At 47.1% G+C, this 17,963-nt stretch overlaps 1 protein-coding gene and 1 pseudogene across 4 annotated transcripts in view; both read left to right on the top strand.

Moving 5' to 3' along the window:
* The first annotated feature begins 1,819 nt into the window (after positions 1-1,819).
* LOC150020196 (cyclin-dependent kinase 16 pseudogene) lies at positions 1,820-3,640 on the top strand (annotated as a pseudogene).
* Positions 3,641-7,871: 4,231 nt separating this feature from the next.
* LIMCH1 (LIM and calponin homology domains 1) overlaps positions 7,872-17,963 on the top strand; it is a 315,733-nt gene continuing 305,641 nt past the window's right edge. For 3 of the 4 annotated variants that reach the window (XM_090266945.1, XM_090266943.1, XM_090266944.1), the window contains exon 1: positions 7,875-8,046. In XM_090266945.1, coding sequence (XP_090123071.1) covers positions 7,951-8,046 — 96 coding nt within the window. In that variant the 5' untranslated portion in view covers positions 7,875-7,950. Of the gene's footprint in view, positions 8,047-17,963 lie in introns of all 4 variants that reach the window. The other variant, XM_090266941.1, reaches the window with a different exon arrangement.

Below are 17,963 nucleotides of genomic sequence, written 5' to 3'. Positions count from 1 at the left end.
GCGGGGAAAGAAACTACTGGAGCCCCAAGCAGTTCCTCTTAAAGAACCCACACACAGACTTTCCTACTCAGACTTACTCCCTCTAAGCTCCAGCACTGGGGTAGCAGCTTGAAAGGGACCAGTGATATACAGGGAGAATCTGAAGTGTCTGACATCAAGCGTCTGGCAGAGGCCACTGTCCCTTTTCTAAACCCTGCCTCCACAGAGCCAAAGAGCCAGCTAGCTGGTGCCATATCTGAGACTCTATCAACCTAGCTAACACTGTTTGATCCAAGTTGTAGCTCCCCAGAGACTCTGCCCCATCCAACTTATTGCTAAGTTGCTTTTCCATATGAATAGCTGGTCTTGGCTCATGCTACACAACTTCATAAATCCTTTCAAACAAGCAACAGCTGACCTCAGTGAGCCCCAGGCCCAGCACTAGCAGCAGCCAGCTTAGATTCACAGCTTACTTTCATCCAGCAATCCCCAAGCCCAGCACAAGTAGCAGCCATCTCAGATTGCTTTAATGCCTCAGGCAGGGTGGCATAGGGCAAAACATAGGTTGGGGCTGACCTTGGCCTGCACCATCTGGGAAGCCCTAGGGCCAGTGCACCAACTGGACATCTACAGATCATGTTGGAGAACCACCATCCTGCCCCTGCACAGCTCATCCTCCAGACATGGCGGAAGTTGGTGGTAACTGGTCACAGTCAATCCTTGCAGCTGACTGGCCTGGGGAAATCTTTCCCATTGATCTGCCAACAGCAACCAAGCCTTAACTACAAGAGGAGAGTGTACTCAGTTCACACAAAAGGTGCATCTCAAATACCCAGCTTGGATAATAGGGGAGGCTATGCCACTGGTCCCTACAAGACACTTACTACATGCGGCCACACTACCAAGACACAGGGAAGCTGCTAAAATGAGGAGACAAAGAAATGTGGCCCAAATGAAAGAACAGCTCAAAACTCCAGAAAAAGAGCTAAAAAAGATAGAGATAAGCAATCTATCAGATGCAGAGTTCAAGAAACTGGTTATCAGGATGCTCAAAGAACTTAGTGAGGACCTCAACAGCATTAAAAAAATCCAAACAGAATTGAAGGCTACACTAATTGACATAAAGAACAATTTACAGGGGAACAACAGTACAACAGTAGAGTGGATGAAGCCAAGAATCAAATCAATGATTGGAACATAACGAAGCAAAAAACAACCTATGAGAACAACAAGAAAAAAAAACAAAACAAAAAAATGAGAATAGTATAAGCGGCTTCTGGGACAACTTCAAGAGGTCCAACATTTGCATTATAGGGGTACCAGGAGAAGAGAAAGAGCAAGAAATCGAAAACGTATTTGAAAAAATAATGAAAGAAACTGCCCTAAATTGGTGAAGGAATAGACATACACGTTGAGGAAGCACAGAGAGTCCCAAACAAGTTGGATCCAAAGAGACCCACACCAAGACACCTTATACAAAAAATGCTAAAGGTTAAAGATAAAAAGAGGATTTTAAAAGCAGCAAGAGACAGCGCGTGCGGTGGTTGGGTTGTAGGCTGTTCGGCCCTGGGATCCGCAGGGTCTCCGCGAGCAGTGGGCTCTGAGCCACGAGCCGCCGTGAGCTCTCGGGTTCGAACCGACACCTACGAGCCCGGGGGCACCGCCCGCAGCGGCCAAGCTCATGGACGGCTGAGCGGGACGCCGTCTCCGCCTCCGCCTCCGCCACCGCCGCCGCTGCCCCCGCTGCCGCCGCCTCCTCCTCAGCCGGCGGTGGCCCGGGCCCAACAGCCATGGCTGAAGACTACTGGGACGGGCGCCTGCGGCGTACAGGAGGAGGAGAAGGAGGTCGCGCGGTCTCATTCCGGGCCGCCGCCCCAGGCGCCTCCGCGCCGGCCCCGAGGCGCTGAGGCTGCTCGCGCGCCCCCGCCGGTCGCCATGGATCGGATGAAGAAGATCAAACGGCAGCTGTCGATGACACTCCGAGGGGGCCGAGGTGTAGACAAGACCAATAGTGCCCCTAAACAGATAGGCCTGGATGAGAGTGGCGGCGGCAATGACCTTGTTGAGGCCCCCACCCGTGCTGCCCCTGGGGAACCTTGCTCTGGACGCGGACTACTCAGCTCTGCACCAGAGATTGTACATGAGGACTTGAAGACAGGATCTGACTTGAAGATGGGGTCTGACGGGGAAAGTGACCAGGCTTCAGCCACATCCTCGGACAAGGTGCAGTCGCCTGTGAGGGTGCGGATGCGCAACCATCCCCCACGCAAGATCTCCACTGAGAACATCAACAAGCTCCTATCACTATCAGCTGACATCCGGCTGCCCGAGGGCTACCTTGAGAAGCTGACCCTCAATAGCCCCATCTTTGACAAGCCCCTCAGCCGCCGCCTCCGCCGTGTCAGCCTGTCTGAGATTGGCTTTGGGAAACTGGAGACCTACATCAAGCTGGACAAGCTAGGCGAGGGTACCTATGCCACTGTTTACAAAGGCAAAAGCAAGCTCACAGACAACCTGGTGGCACTCAAGGAGATCAGACTAGAACATGAAGAGGGGGCACCTTGCACCGCCATCCGGGAAGTGTCCCTGCTTAAGGACCTCAAACATGCCAACATCGTCACGCTACATGACATTATCCATACGGAGAAGTCCCTCACCCTTGTCTTTGAGTACCTGGACAAGGACCTGAAGCAGTACCTGGATGACTGTGGGAATGTCATCAACATGCACAACGTGAAACTGTTCCTGTTCCAGCTTCTCCGTGGCCTGGCCTATTGCCACCAGCAGAAGGTGCTACACCGAGACCTCAAGCCCCAGAACTTGCTCATTAACGAGAGGGGAGAGCTCAAGTTGGCTGATTTTGGTCTGGCCCGGGCCAAGTCAATTCCAACCAAGAGCTACTCCAATGAGGTGGTGACACTGTGGTACCGGCCCCCCGACATCCTGCTCGGGTCCACAGACTACTCCACCCAGATCGACATGTGGGGTGTGGGCTGCATTTTCTATGAGGTGGCCATGGGCCGGCCCCTCTTCCCAGGCTCCACAGTGGAGGAGCAGCTGCACTTCATCTTCCGCATCTTAGGAACCCCAACTGAGGAGACATGGCCAGGCATCCTGTCCAATGAAGAGTTTAAAGCACACAACTACCCCAAGTATCGTGCTGAAGCTCTTTTGAGCCATGCACCCCGACTTGATAGCGATGGAGCTGATCTCCTCAACAAGCTGCTGCAGTTTGAAGGTCGCAATCGGATCTCCGCAGAAGACGCCATGAAACATCCATTCTTCCTCAGTCTTGGGGAGAGGATCCACAAACTTCCTGACACTACTTCCATATTTGCACTAAAGGAGATCCAGCTACAAAAGGAGGCCAGCCTTCGCTCTTCGTCGATGCCTGACTCAGGCAGGCCAGCTTTCCATGTGGTGGACACCGAGTTCTAAGCCAAGTTCTAAGCCACAGACCCAGGCCCCAGCAGGCAGCAGCTGGAGGGATGCCACACCCCTCACAGGGCAGCCCCCAATTGCATCCTCCCTGCTTGCTGCCTGCCTACCTGCCTGATTCACTGATTCATGCTCACCTGCCCACATGTTCGCTGCTGCCCATCCAAACATCCAACCATTGGCCTGTCTGCTGGGTGCTAACAAAGCTCTCATTGCTCCTTCACCTGGTCTGTCTTGTCTCTCTTTCTCTGTGTCTTAGTAGTTGCCGGCGGACAGCATGGCCGTGCCAGCCTCCCACACTGAGGCCAGGCCTATACCCCTCCCCATAAAAAATAAAAATAAAAATAAAAATAAAAATAAAATAAAAGCAGCAAGAGAAAAGAAGTCAGTTACCTACAGGGGTGTTCCCATTCTACTGTCAGCTGATTTCACGAAAGAAATTTTGCAGTCTAGAGGGGATTGGCCAGACATATTCAAAGTCATGAAAAACAGAAATTTACAGCCAAGATTGCTCCACACAGCAAAGCTATCATTTAGAAGTGAAGGCAAATAAAGAGCTTCCCAGACAAGAAAAAACTAAAGGAGTTCATTGTCACCAAACCATTATTATATGAAATGTTAAAGGGACTTATTTAAGAAAAAGAAGATCAAAACTATGAATAAGAAAATGGCAAAAATACATATATGTCAACAATTGAATCTAAAAATCAAACTAAGCAAACAAGAAGAACGGAGATAGAATCATGGATACGGAGAGTGTTTTTGATGGTTGCCAGATGGGAGGGGGTGTGGGGGAATGGGTGAGGAGGTGAGGCGATTAAGATGTACAGATAGGTAGTTACAGAATAGCCATGGTACACTATAGGAAATGGAGTAACCAAAGAGCTTATACTCATGACCCACACACATGAACAATCATGGGGGATTGCCTGAGGGAGTGGGGGGTGCTGGTTGTAGGTGGCAAAGCGGGAATAATTCGGACAACTGTAATAGCATAATCAAGAAAATATAAGTTTTAAAAAAATGTAAAAATAAAAAAAGAGCTCATAGTATGGAAGTGATAATCTGTGAAAACGAAAGTAGGCATTTGGAAAATAGCCAATGTATTCATCTAGGTTTATTAAAGTAAAATATGTTTGACTGTTTACAGGACAGAAAAAAAAAAAGAAAGTAGATTAGCAGTTGCGAGTGCTTGGGCGCAAGGGAGGTTTGGGGGATGAGTACTAGAATGCATGGGATTTCTTTTTGGAAAGATGAAAATATACCAAATTAATTGTGGTGATGCTTGCGCAAATCTGGGAATATACTAAAAAGCACTAAATTATACACTTTAAATGAGTGGATTGTATGGTATGTAAATATCTCAATAAATCTGTTACAAAAAATCCATGCTCTTTGACTACACTGTATCTTCCATTTGGCATTTATCATAGAGTACCTTGTCTTATGGCTATTTTTTTCCCCAGTTAAAATGTTTCTTCATACTTCCCAAATAGTGATGATACTTGAATTGTGGGTTTTCTTCTGGATTTGTTTTCTTCATTACATATTTCAAATTTTCTCCAATGGATATATACATTACATTCATATCTGAAAACTGCATTATACAGAAATGAAAATATCATTTCACAAACAAAATTATTAGCTCTGAATGGGTAAAGTCTGTGTACCTTTGTGGATTCTTCTGATGCTATACAGTCCCTTACACTTAGTAGGTGCTTAACAATGCCATGTAAAATATATTGATGATGGCATTAGGGTTGAATTCTCTTATGGTTGTAAGTCTTTTGGTTGGTAACCTACATGAATTTGTTATTGGTTATAGGGTTCAGAAAAAGCAGATGTTACTCTGTGATTATAAACCTTAAAAGACATAAGTATTTTCACTGAAAGCAAAAAAATGTTTTAGTTTGAATGCCAATTTTGATAGCAGATATTTTCGAGATATCATAGATTTAATCTTAATGCTCATTTTCAAATGGATTCAGGTACGTCATTGAGATCACCTGGCTTCCCTCTCCTAGTTACTGCATGTGCCGGAACTTGCGTTAGTGCAGCCTCCTGTGCTAGTGTGCTGGAGTCAATCTGTGGATTACTTACTCTGCCATGTTTCTTCTTGAAGACAAGGTCATCTTCTGACTATATATTATTAGCCCTTTTCCTCCACTTGCCTTCTTTAGCTTTCTTTTTAACTTCTCCGTCCCCTCTTTTTTGGAAGGCAGGACAGAAGGGATGGTCATCTGACCTGCACTGGGCACTAACCATTTCCCAGGCCCAGCTTTCGTCCATCCACGTTCAGAAATACTGTTTCCTTCTTGCAATGATAATGCTGAAATGTTGCCATTTCAACCTTATGTGAGATGAGGAAACTGAGGCACAAATTGTAAGTGGCAGAGTCTGGACCGGGACTGGTGAGGCAGCTTGGTGTGAGGTTAAGAGCAGAGCTGGCGCCAGGCTGTCTGGGCTTGGATCCGGGCTTCACTGCTCACCAGCTGTGTGACACCCCTCTCTGCCTCCTGGTTTCCTCACAGGGATGATAATAGTCTATCTTACAGGGCTGGAATAAGGAATGAGTTAGTCAATGATCTGTAATGCACTTAGAATAGTGCCTGGCACCATGCAAGTGCCATATAAGTGTTTTAAAAGTAAATAAACTGAAGGCTGTCTGACTCCAAAGCCGGTAATGGTGGAATTTCAGGTCTGTTTTTTGTTCCATCCCCTTATTAAAGCAGCAGAATTGGACAAAGGCTGAACTCAGATTGTGAACAGGAACAGAGACTTCACTGCTGAGGCACCCATGGGACTTCCTGCCCTGTCCTACCCATCTTGCCAACAGCCATTCTAAAATGTGAATCCATTTGCTTTAAGTTAGCTGAGAGTACTGAGCCAGCGCTGGGCTCAGCAGAGGATGCCCACGCAATAAATTCTCACGGTGGTCTCACAAAACAGCCCCCCGCTCTCACCTTTCTGCGGACCTGGCCTGCCTCTCCCAGGCTATCATTCCCACCTGCTTCTTTGCTTTGTGAGCTCCAGCTTGTGGGGTCCCTGATCCCCCACCAAGTTCATTCCTACCTGAAGGCTTTCCCACCCATCTGGAAATGCTTCCCCAGATTGTTACATGGTTAACTTCTCTCCCATTCATGTCATCTCATCCCATCATCTTGTCAGAAAAACCCCCCTTGACCATCATTTGGGCTCTCATGCAAAACAGAAGGCGTGCTCAAATAGGGGCAGCTAGGAAGAGTTATTAAGCGACCATTAGGAGGAAGTGGGCAGGGTGGAAAAACCAGAATGGGATGGGGAAGCCTTTACCCCTGCCAGGATTGGGGAAGTGGGCTGTGACAAGAGGAGACAGGGAGCCACCATGGAACCCAAAAAGGCCCCAAACAGAGCTGTGTGCAACCTTGACCTGAATGGGGATTGTCTAATCCCCTGACTTTTGCAGTAAGGGGTGGGGGGTGGGGTGGGCAGCATAAATACCCACTTCCCTCTTCTCCACGCCCCCCCGCCCCATCTCCTTCCTGCCTCCCTCTACTTAAGGGAACTTGGACACACAGATTAGTCTCCCAGGACGTTAGCCAACATTCTCTCTTCCCAGGTCATACTTCTCTTCTATAGTCTTAATATGTACCACTCTCCACAATTACCTTCTTTTACATGTTGATTACCTGACCTCCCCCCTCCAATTCCCTCTAGAATGTAATTATTTTAAAGGCTAGGACTTGAAGTTGTTCTCTTTTCTTTCTTTTCTTATCACTGGGTTCTCAGTAACCACCTCAGTGCACAATACATATGGGTGGAATGCATTACTAGGCTGGGACGCACGCAACTTGCCTAGAGAGAGAAAGGCTTGTAAGGGTCGTTTTTCTTACAAAACGATCGGGTGACCGAACACTCCCTGGTGCCCGGTTAGAGGGCTGCCTTCTTGCCCCCGTTTCTGCAGTCGGAGGGACAGCAGGTGCGGCGCGGCCACTGCCCGCGCGACCTCTCGCCTCGCTGCGGCAGTGCCGGCTCCCCCGGGACGTGTGCGTCCGGCTCGGCGCGCATCTCCCAGGTGCTGCCGGTTTCACCCGGCCCTCCGCAAGCAGCGCGGCGCGGGGACGTGCGGGGCAGCTGACTGAGTCCTTCTCCCGCTCCCGATCCAGTTGTGGGCAGGGAGGGAGACACCCAGAGCTCCCTCTGCGTTATTTTTAGTCGGTAGCTGACACCCCACTCCTCCCGCCCCCAGCGGAGGCGGAGCGGCCGGAGAAGGTGGGGAGCAGGGGGAGCTCCCGGCGCCTCCGCGCTCGCTCCCGCGGGGGACTCACGGCGCGGCAGAGCCCGGGCGGCGCTGGGAACAGCTGCCTCGGCGTCCTCCAGCAGCGAGCGCCGCTCACCCAGGAGACCTGCGCCGGCGGGGGAGGGGCGCGCCGGGGACGGGGACAGCGAGCGAGCCGGCGGGCGGGAAGGGGCGGGGAGCGAGCTCCTGCGGCGGCGGCGGCGGCGGTTCTCATCCAAGCGGCCCAGCGCTCGAGTGGACGCGGGGCTTCGCAAATGGCTTGTCCCGCTCTCGGTCTGGAAGCTCTTCAGCCCCTGCAGCCTGAACCGCCTCCCGAGCCCGCCTTCTCCGAGGCGCAGAAGTGGATCGAGGTAGGTGCCCGCGGCTGGTGGGCGGCCTGGCAGGGGCTCCCAGAGTCAGCGACCCCCCCCACAGCCCCCCACAACACACACACAGACGACAGGTCCAGCCTCGCCTCCTCCTGTGCTTTCTTTTGCCAGCTGCTTCGGGTCGCCCCGCAGGGCCTCGGGCTAGCTTCATCCCCTGGCGCTTTGGCACTGGAGTCTCTGGCGAGAGTGGGCGCGAATAGGGGACACTGCAGTCTAGCTGTGCGTGTTGCGGGCAGGAAGCGGTCCCCTGCACCTCCATCCCTCCTGTCCGCCAGCCGCACAAATCTCAGCTCCCGCCGCTTCCAGGCGCTGCCACGGGAAGCGCAATTCGAGCAGAAGCGCCGCAAAGGCGCAGGAAACGAGAGCCCCCAGAGTCCTTGAGGACGCTGCATTTCGGGGTTCCTGCCCCAGGTCCTACCTTCCGCCTTTTGGCCCCCTACCATACCCTTCCGGAGCGGAGTTGCCAGTGTCTCCACGGAAGCGCATACCCACCGGGGCCTCTGGCTGTGTTCCTGGCACCGGGTCAGGTGTGAGGGTGGCACAGGGGACTGGGCCAGAGAACCTGCAAGACCCACCTTCGAGCCTGCCATCCGCATAGACGTTGCCCAGCCATTGACAGCCCCCGCTCCAGCCCAGAGGGAGCAGGCTCCCAGGTGCCGGGTACCTGGCCCCGTTGGCATATTTTACTTCTTAAATGACTGGGTGGCAGGCCAGGGAAATCACTGGAGCTCTCAGCTCAGTCCAGGAAGCAAGCACTAGCTAGCTGGGTGATCCTGATTCTCGATGGCTATCTGTAGATGCAGCTTGATGGCCCTGCGCTCCCGAAATGACATGTGTGTGTATGTGTGTGGGGGGTCGGGATGCTTGGAGGGCACGAGAGGGTAAAGGTGACCCCCCTGGGGATCTGTGCAATGAGCCAGTTTCTCTGGGCAGCCAATTTGGCCCTCTCCTCCTCAGTGGCAGACAACCCTCCTCGACTGGTAATTCAAAGGAAGAAATGTACCGCTAAGTCGTGACCCAGCAATGGCGAAGCCTGTCAGTGCTCAGACTGTCACTTAGTGATATCCCCCCACCCCGTGGCACTGCGGATGCTGCTGGGATAACGGAGCTACCATGGTACAGATTTAAACCTGTTCATCTGCCTGGGGAAACCACACTCCCTGAATGCTGCTCTAATGCTCCACCAAAGGCCTGCCCCTTAAAGGGTTAACCTGCTTCATGCAAGCAGGAGTGTTAGGCAGAGTTTAGAAACATCTATTTAAAAATAGGGTTAAATAAACAGAAGAATAAATCCGAGACCCTATTGCTAAAAGCCCTAACCATGTCCCTCATAATTTGATAGCTCATGACCAGATGAGAAAAAGACCTTGGCTTTTTATTTTTGATATGTGGCTGGAATGGCTTGGGGTGTGACAGGTGCTCTCTCTGTGCTGCATACTTGGGCTTACAGGACACACAAGAGACATTTGTAGTCACTGGCTTAGCTAAGAATTGGGGAACTGTATTTTTCATGTTCTTGAACTTGAAAATTCTCAGGAGAGATTTTGGGTGTGGATGATAGCGAGGGGAGGGTACAAGAGCTGAGCAATTTTATACTTCTAGAAGGCAAGTGGTTTATTTCCAATACCCTTAATTGTCAGTGACATTGGCACACTGCTTTAAAAAATGTATTGTGGTATAAGTTACATACGGGAAGGTGCACAAATCTCAAGTGCACATGTCCTATTGAATTTTGACATGTCTATATTACTCTAGCCCCCACCTAGATCAAACTCTAAAACATCTCCTTCAGCTCAGAAGATCACAGTCTGTTTTTAAGTGGTGGTATATTTCAAGCTAAACATTCAGTACAGATTATCAGCTTTTGTCCTGATTCTGTGGGTTAAAACTTCCTTAAGGGCCCCTCATGCCCTAGAGACAGTTTGGCATTATTCTTAATAATTTACAATTGGAGCATGTGAAAACCTGAAAACCGGAATGGGATGTGTGTGGCTTTAGGATAGGGGCCGTGGCGATCTGCTCTGCCTGTGCATTATTGAAGTGGCCTATCTGCTTTCAATTGAGGAGTTCAGTTTCACGGAAAGGAGAGCTTCCCCTCCCAGGCTGTATAAAAAGGTATTTGCTCCAGGGAGAGATAGAGACCTTCCCCCCTTGCTTCCCTGAGGTTCCTCTTGAAATGCAAATGCTGTGTCTGCAAATGGGGGGAACCCAGGAGCAGTAACAGATGGTCTGGCGGGCAGTTGCCGGGTGAACAGAGATTCCTGGGCTAATATGGCAATAATGTAGGACTTAGTGCGAGCTGCCTTCCCTCGGGGATTGTTATCTGGAGACAATTGCATCTCCTTTAGGGGCCCCATTGTCTTCGGCAACATCCTCATTGGCAGGGCTTTGTTTTCCACTTTTGTTCAGTTGGTGATTAAATTTCCCACAGGCCCTTTCTTTTTTCTTTTGAGTAGTCAAGAATTTCACCATTTCAGAAAAATGTACCCTTGGGTGCAGCAGGTTAATCAACAAACTTGGCCACTTGTCTCTCCTCGTTGGGCCTGAGTCTTCCTTGAGTCATGGGTTTTTGGGCTGGTGAGAAAACTAAAGGAACAAGCTCTGGGAGAGAACTTCTTAGTGAGGAATTTCTCAGCCTGCAGCCTTGGCTATTTGATGGCTGTGCTACTGGGCAGGAAATGGTGACCTGGGAACCTTGCTTGCACCTCACTCCTCCCCCACCCCCAGCTTCTGCCTTAACCGGCAAAGGTGAAAGCCCTAATGGAGGTCACAGACCATGTGGGAACAGTTCAGTAACACTTGCAGTGACTTTTTTATAGCTGTAGGAGCAGGCTGCTTGTCTTAATGTGGGTTTGGGGAGACTCCTAAAGGAAATAGCAAACTTCAAGTATTAACTCTGACACCGGCAGGCGGGGGCCTAACTTCCGTCCACATTCCTGTTCTAGAAGGGCTTCCTGAGCAAAGGGCCAGTGTACTTACAGTGTCCAGCACAGTGGTTAGGAGGACAGACTTTGTGGCTGGACAACCTGGGTTTGAATGCTGGATCTGTTGCCTTCTAGCTGTGTGACCTTGGAGGGGCGGCGTTTCCTCTCCTTTTAGTTCTAAATATTTTCTTTGAAAGCTAACTCTAGTTGTTAACAACAACAGAAGTAATAAAGAGATATTGTTGAAAGCATCTGTTAAAACAGGAATACTAATAATAGCTTATCTACCTCATAGGAGTGACAGAAGGATTAAATAAATTAATACTATATTTAATACTATATTTAAAATATTTGAATAGTACCTAGTACTTAGGAAGTACTGCATGATTAATGGTTAGTATTACTCTTACCATTAATATTACGGCTGCTATTATTTTCCTACAACCATTGTAAGTATTAGTACTACTACCATACTACCACCATCACCATGCCTATCATTGTTAATACTACTATTACTGCTATTGTTAATAATAACCAGAGCTGGCTTTGAAAGAAAAAATTCAGAACCCTAAGTTTCTAGTGTAAAGAAGATAATTTAATTACCCACTGATATCATTTTATTATCTTTCCCTTTTTAACTCTGGATGCCTGCACTAGAAGTTACATACATGCTATGTGTTACTCTAACTTGCATTAGAACAGAATTAGGAATCAAGGGAAAGCCTCTAATATCTACTCATAAAATAATCATGATAGTCCAGTGAGGCTTAGAAAATGGTGCCTTGATACTTGGTGTTGAATATTCAAGCTTAATGCATAGCCTTTGTTACCAAAGTTCCAGCAGAATGCTCCCTGTCTCTCTTGCAGACAATCCAATATGCAGCAGTGTATTGTTCACTGAAGTCTCAATTCCTGCAGGAAAAAGAATAATTCCCCCGTTTATTTTCATTCCTCTTCCCTCCTTCCTTCTCCTTCCCTTCTTTTTCTCTGATGGTATTTCCTGAGTTACAGGAGTTTGGAGACAGGTAGATGATTCTAGTTTTCTTGGTCCCCCCTCCCATCCACAACAATATTTATCTCCAAGCTGTCATTCTTCTCAGCAATGCCAAACACATAGAAACAGATGTTCTTTCCACTTGGTTTCAGTTGTGATTTGGAACAGGTTGCCAAGTCTTTAGGGAGGGGTTGGAAATTTCAACCCAACTCAGTCTTAGTTCTCAACTTGAGTTTCTGGACTCCTTTAACTTAATCATAGCATACTTGTGGGGCTTGGTGATGAATATAATCTTATTTGTGACCTAATCCATATTTCACATGAGTGGGAACTGGTTGCACTTTATCATTTTGGGTCATTTCCCCTGCCCACGTAGAACTGTTTTCTTATTCAACTGGGACCTGATTTTGAAGATTAAAAGCACTAAGGGTACCTAAACTTTCCAAGGTGAAAAATATCGTATTGTTTGGCAGTAGGGAGAATTTATGAGTAGGCTTTGAGAGAATCTAGCATTTAGTGGCCAGCAGCATATGACATTTGTGACGCGATGATGAGTGAGCGTATGCCATGAGTTATGTAGTCATTCTAATTCTCTATCTCTGTAGGAACTTGATGATTCATGTCTTTATACTACAACAGAAATATAACTTTGCATATGGTTCTCCAGCTCTGCATGGAGAGTCAAGGAAAAGGAAGAAAACTTTTTCTGGCAAGATCAAGAAAGGAGTAGCAATCTGAATAGATATGTAAATTAGCATAGGCAGCATCTCTCTCACAATGACATTTAAATAGTCTGGCTTGTTTGTATACAAGGGCTGCTGTGACACAATGCTGTCACGTGGTAGGAGAACAGTGAGGTCCCACAGATTTGGGGAAAGGGGAAATGAAATGGGAGGTGGAGCTGGCACTTCTTGCTCCACCATCTCCCTGGAAACCAAATTTGCATCAAGTGAGCTCCAAATGGCCAGACTGAGCTCTGGCCACCAGGAAGGGTTAGGGTGGGGCATGTGTTCCCAGCAACTACATCTCTCTGTCCCCTGCTCTTTGCCAACAGATGACAATGGAGCCATGATGCAGACATCTGGCTATGATTCTGAGGGTGGCAGTCAGTGAGGGGTGGGACCAGGCAGCTCCTGGAAATTGTCCTGGCAGCTTCTCTTTTTGCTTTGGACCATAGTTATGGGTAACAAGATAATGATAATGATGGCAATGAGGTTAATGATCATAGACAAAAGCTGTTATGTATTTTTAAAATTAAATTTATTGGGGTGACATCAGTTAATAGGGTTATATAGGTTTCAAGTGAAAAGCTGATATGTATTGAATTCTTACTATGTGACAGTCACTGGGCTAAAAAGTCTGTGTATGCATTAATCCCTTATAAATAAATATTATTATTTATCCCCTTCTACAGCTGAGAAAATGGAGGCTCTGAGCAATTTAATGTCTTGCCCAAAGTCACGTGCAAGTGGCAGAACTAGGACTTTAATTTAAAGCATTCTTCTACAAATATAGCCAAGATATCCAAAGTTTATAGTTGAGAAAACCGGACTTTTCAGGAGTTAGGAGACTGTCCAGGCTCATCTAGTCAGTAAGTACTTGTTAGAGTCAGGATTTGAACCCAGGCAGTCTTTGCAGTCTTTGCAATCCTTGATCTGAGCCCTTATATTGCTCCCCATATTTAAGACTGTGTGTAAACATTCCTGTAAGGACTGAATCTCAAATCCTGTCACTGTGCAGAAGTGCTTCCCTGCCCCCATATGTGGAGGCAGGATGTGGGTTTCAGAAGCTGTAGCTCCCTAAACTATTTCCCATAGTCCATCTCTTTCAGCTGCAGGACTGAGGGGCTCTCCTCACTTGGGCAGACCACCTCAGTGCTACATGGGGTGGGGAGCAGGAGACCAAGTAGGTGGTGCCACCCAGGCTCTCAGGCAAGAAGAATCAGGTTCCTCAGCTTTGCAGCCTTCAGATTTCACGTTGCTCAGGCGGATTGGGCACTGGGGTTGTCTGTAGTCCGGGGTTGCTAGAATCTGGCTTCTGTCTCCTGTTGTTACTGCCACGGCCCTCAATCACTCCACTGAGGTTTTATGAGGGCAAAGTAATTAGTTTTTAAATTTTTAAAGTTTGCTGATTTGTTAATATATGATTTCTTTAGAGGACAGATATTCTAGCATATTGTATGTTTATGGTATTAGAGACCATGACTCTCTTGTTATATATAGTTTTATCTCTAGAGCCTGTTTCATATGAGGATGAGTAAATGCATAGTCCATGTGTGCTTTTAAGATGTTCTAACAGAGAAGGTGAATTACTCTGTATTTTACATTCCCCAGAGAGTTTGAGTAAAGACCTAATACCTGTGTGGTCTGTTTTGTTCTGCAAATATGGGTGTGAAGGGATATCTCTTCTCAGTGCTGATGTGTTTGAGCATTGTTGGCACATCTGTCCGAGGCCTTTACCACAGCTCTGTCACCTTTACCTGAGAGTTCTCCCATCTGGACAAGATCACACCTGGGAACAGTTCTGTTGTTGAGTTCAGCCAAGAGGCAGGTTCTTTGCTCAGAGGAGCTTGGCAGCCTCCTCTGCAGGTCCCCAGGTCCCATCTGTAATACTGAAGGGTCTGAACAAAGCAGCTCTGTGACTTCTGGGAATCTTGGCTTGTAGGCGGCATCCCTATCACCTACATTCCAGTCTATCCCTAATCATTTTGGCCTTCATTTGCATGGTTGAGGACTGACTCACTTAACACTGTTTGATTTTTGGCTAAACTACTCTAATTGGAATTAGATTTTTTTAAAGCCCAGTTTATTACTCTGTGGTTTAGAAAAATGTATAATACAGTTTTATAATATTTCCCCTCATCTGTTCCTCAGGGTGTGTGTGTGTGTGTGTGTGTGTGTGTGTGTGTTTACATTTAAAGTAAAAGAAAGGTATCAGATATGATCTGTTTTTGGGCGGGAGAGTAGGGTGGGAAAAAGGATGGCTTCACTGTGATGACATGAGAGGAAGCGATAATAGACCGTTGTTTTTGATGACAGAGAAATATAAAAATAGCCTACACTAGGGGGTTACTAAATAATACAGGGAAAAAATAAAAAGGACGGCAGAATAACAGAGGGACTTCTGCCTGGACGGGAGGAGATGTTATATCTTTCTCTACAAGGAAGAATGATGTCATGGGTACAGTTCTGCTGTGGTAAGATTCCATGTGTCCAGCACTGAAAACAACACTCCCAAAGAGATGTCCTCATGCGGCGAATTGTGATGGGATGGCTGCCCAATCTCAGGGAATTATCTTTGGCATAAGGGGAAAAAATGAGGTGATGTAGTTTGATAATATGTACCTAAAGAATATCTTGGCTGACACCTTTTCCACTAAACTTATACCACTGGCTAAACTGTATCCTTATATTTTTACTGGGACCTTAAGAGTAAAATGTTGGGTAGGCTGAGAAAGCTCCATGTTGCCACAGCTCTGCATTCTGCCCGGGACGGTTACTCTGGCACCGTTATTGTAGAATGCAGCTTGGCCTCCTGGTCAACCTTAGACGTTCGGGCTGTACCCCACCCTTCCATCCCTAAATAACCCATTAGGAGGCCATGTAAGAATAGGCCTGCACTTATTTTTTTAAAATAAAGGTCAACGGCAGAAGGGCTTGTGGCTTTTTTTATTTTCATGATCCAATACTATTATAAAAAAAACCTTCTGTCTTCTATTTTACCAAGTGGGTGCACCAAGTAATTAATTAAAATTACATTTATTGTGATGAATACATAGCTCTCTTTTTCTCCCCAAGAGACATTTAAAAAAATGATATTTATACAATTATTTATTCTAATGGGTAACTGAATGAAGGCTAAGATAGGCTTAGTGAAATGGTTTAAAATATGAAAATTATTATGTGGGATGCTTGGCTACCACTTATTTGCTAACTCACTTTAGTGTAAACACTAAAAATAAGCATTAGTGGTGTAAATAATCATTAATATGTTAATTGTTTTAAGCAAATTTAAAAATTCATTTCCTGAAAAGTGTTTACGAAGCTGCAGCAATGTGCCAGGCATGCTATAAGAACCAGGTTTAGATGGTGAACAAAATTAACATAATTCTTGCCCACATGAAATGCACAATGTAGTGGGGGGCGGGGAGGCAGAGAGCTTAAATGATCAATGTGTAATTACAAATTGGGATAAGTACTATGAAGACAAAAATGGGGGAGGGGATTAAGAGAAAAGTACTTAGGCAGACAAGGACTGAGAGAAAATAATATCTGAGCTAGGACCACTGAAGCGTGCTGAGCAGGAAAATAAGATTGGTATTAGTTTATTGAGATAAGGGCTTTTGTGTGCATGCAACACATGCTTTTATCATGGTCATGCTTTGAGAAAAAGTGGAAACACTCCTGAAGTTCTCCAGGTGTGTTAAAGGTGTGTGTGGGGGAGGGGAGGAGGTGGGAAGGGAGCTGAGTCAGAAGTTCTCAAATATTCGTGCAGGCCAGTAGAAAAGGGTTTGCATGATGATCCACAGCACCTCTCAGGACAAAGGTGCAGAGAAATCAACAATTCTAGGAGAAAAGGTAGAGAGAACTCTGGGGTGAAAATTTTTATACAATGTAGGGCTGTAGAGAGTGCATTCCATTCTGAGGTAAGAAGGGGCTATAAGAAACCTGCCTGCTTCTCAGTGAGTGAGTAGAGCAATTTTGTGTGAGACTTTAGGGGGACCCACAGATGTCCTCTGATTGGAGAACTTGCCCCCGAATTCCTCTAAAAGAAGGAGCTTTATAAGTTAATAAAGTCATATGCCATCTGGGGGCCCGTAAGTTGTAACTTCTGGAGGTTTGTGATTTAGGTTTCTTTCAACACTCAGACTCATCATCTCTAGACCCCACTTCCTCATGGTCCAGCATGGCTGCTAGAGATTCATCGTCGCATCACCATTCCAGGAAGCAGGACGGAGGAATGGAAAATTAAGGGCCTGCCCTTCCCCTTTAAGAGGCCTTCTAGAAAATTCTAACAGACACTTCTGTTTCCATTTTATTGCCCGGAATTTTTAGTAACATGGTCACTCCTGAATGCAGGGGAGGCTGCCATGTCCCCAGGTAATAGTCTGGGTTCTGTTCCTCATGAGTCAGGATGTCAAGGTAGGGATACCTTGGTGTGTCCCTTCTCTACTTCTCCAGACACAGATCCTTTCGAGACAGAGATTAAATATGACTGCTTTTGAGGTGGACCCCTGCTTGCTAGCTAGGCCCATTAATCCTTCCTTCTCTGTGCACGCCTGCCATTTAGCGTTAACCTCAGTTAGAAAAGTCGTCACATTGCCCTGGGACACATGTATGTTTGTGTAGCATCTGCCTCCTTTGATACAGCTCAGAGCTCTTGTGGCCGAGGGCTGGGTCTTAGTCACAGTCCCCCTCATCCTTGCTTTAGTCCCCCTGCTCCCTCTCAGGGCGCCAGGGCCATCCTACCCACTGCCGGAGAGATTTCTTGGTGAGCCTGTGCCTGGCTATAATTGCCTGATTGGCACTTGGACTCCCTGTGGCAGAGAAAATAGACTCTGTTGCTGCCCTGACAGGAAGCTAAGTGTTGTTTTTTTTAAAGACTGATTATAAAAAGCCGTTTACCCAAAGTTGCCTGGAGATAGTCAGTGATTGGACAGTGCACTGTTGGCTCTTAGGTAGGTGTTATTAGTTGAGGGAATTATGGAGGAGGCCAACCTTCCTCTCAGGCTGGATGCACATAGGGCTCACTGCACCTGGAGGTCCCTTCTGCAGGGTGGGGGAGCAAACAGCTCTGTTTTGTAAATAAACATGCTGCAGGACTCCCACCTTCCCTTCCTCTCCTCACCTCACAGCAGCCAGTGAGCCTCCTCTTTCTCAGCTGCGGTGGGAGTTCAGGGAATTCCCATATATTAATAGGAGTGAAGGATCAGAGTACTTCCAGTTATAGGATATCTAAAAAGAAAAAAAAATGAAGAATTT

Source organism: Furipterus horrens, unplaced genomic scaffold, assembly GCF_987537825.1.
Source record: "Furipterus horrens unplaced genomic scaffold, mFurHor1.1.pri manual_scaffold_2, whole genome shotgun sequence".
NCBI classification, from domain to species: Eukaryota; Metazoa; Chordata; class Mammalia; order Chiroptera; family Furipteridae; genus Furipterus; species Furipterus horrens.
This window is presented reverse-complemented; position numbering and strand designations above follow the sequence as displayed.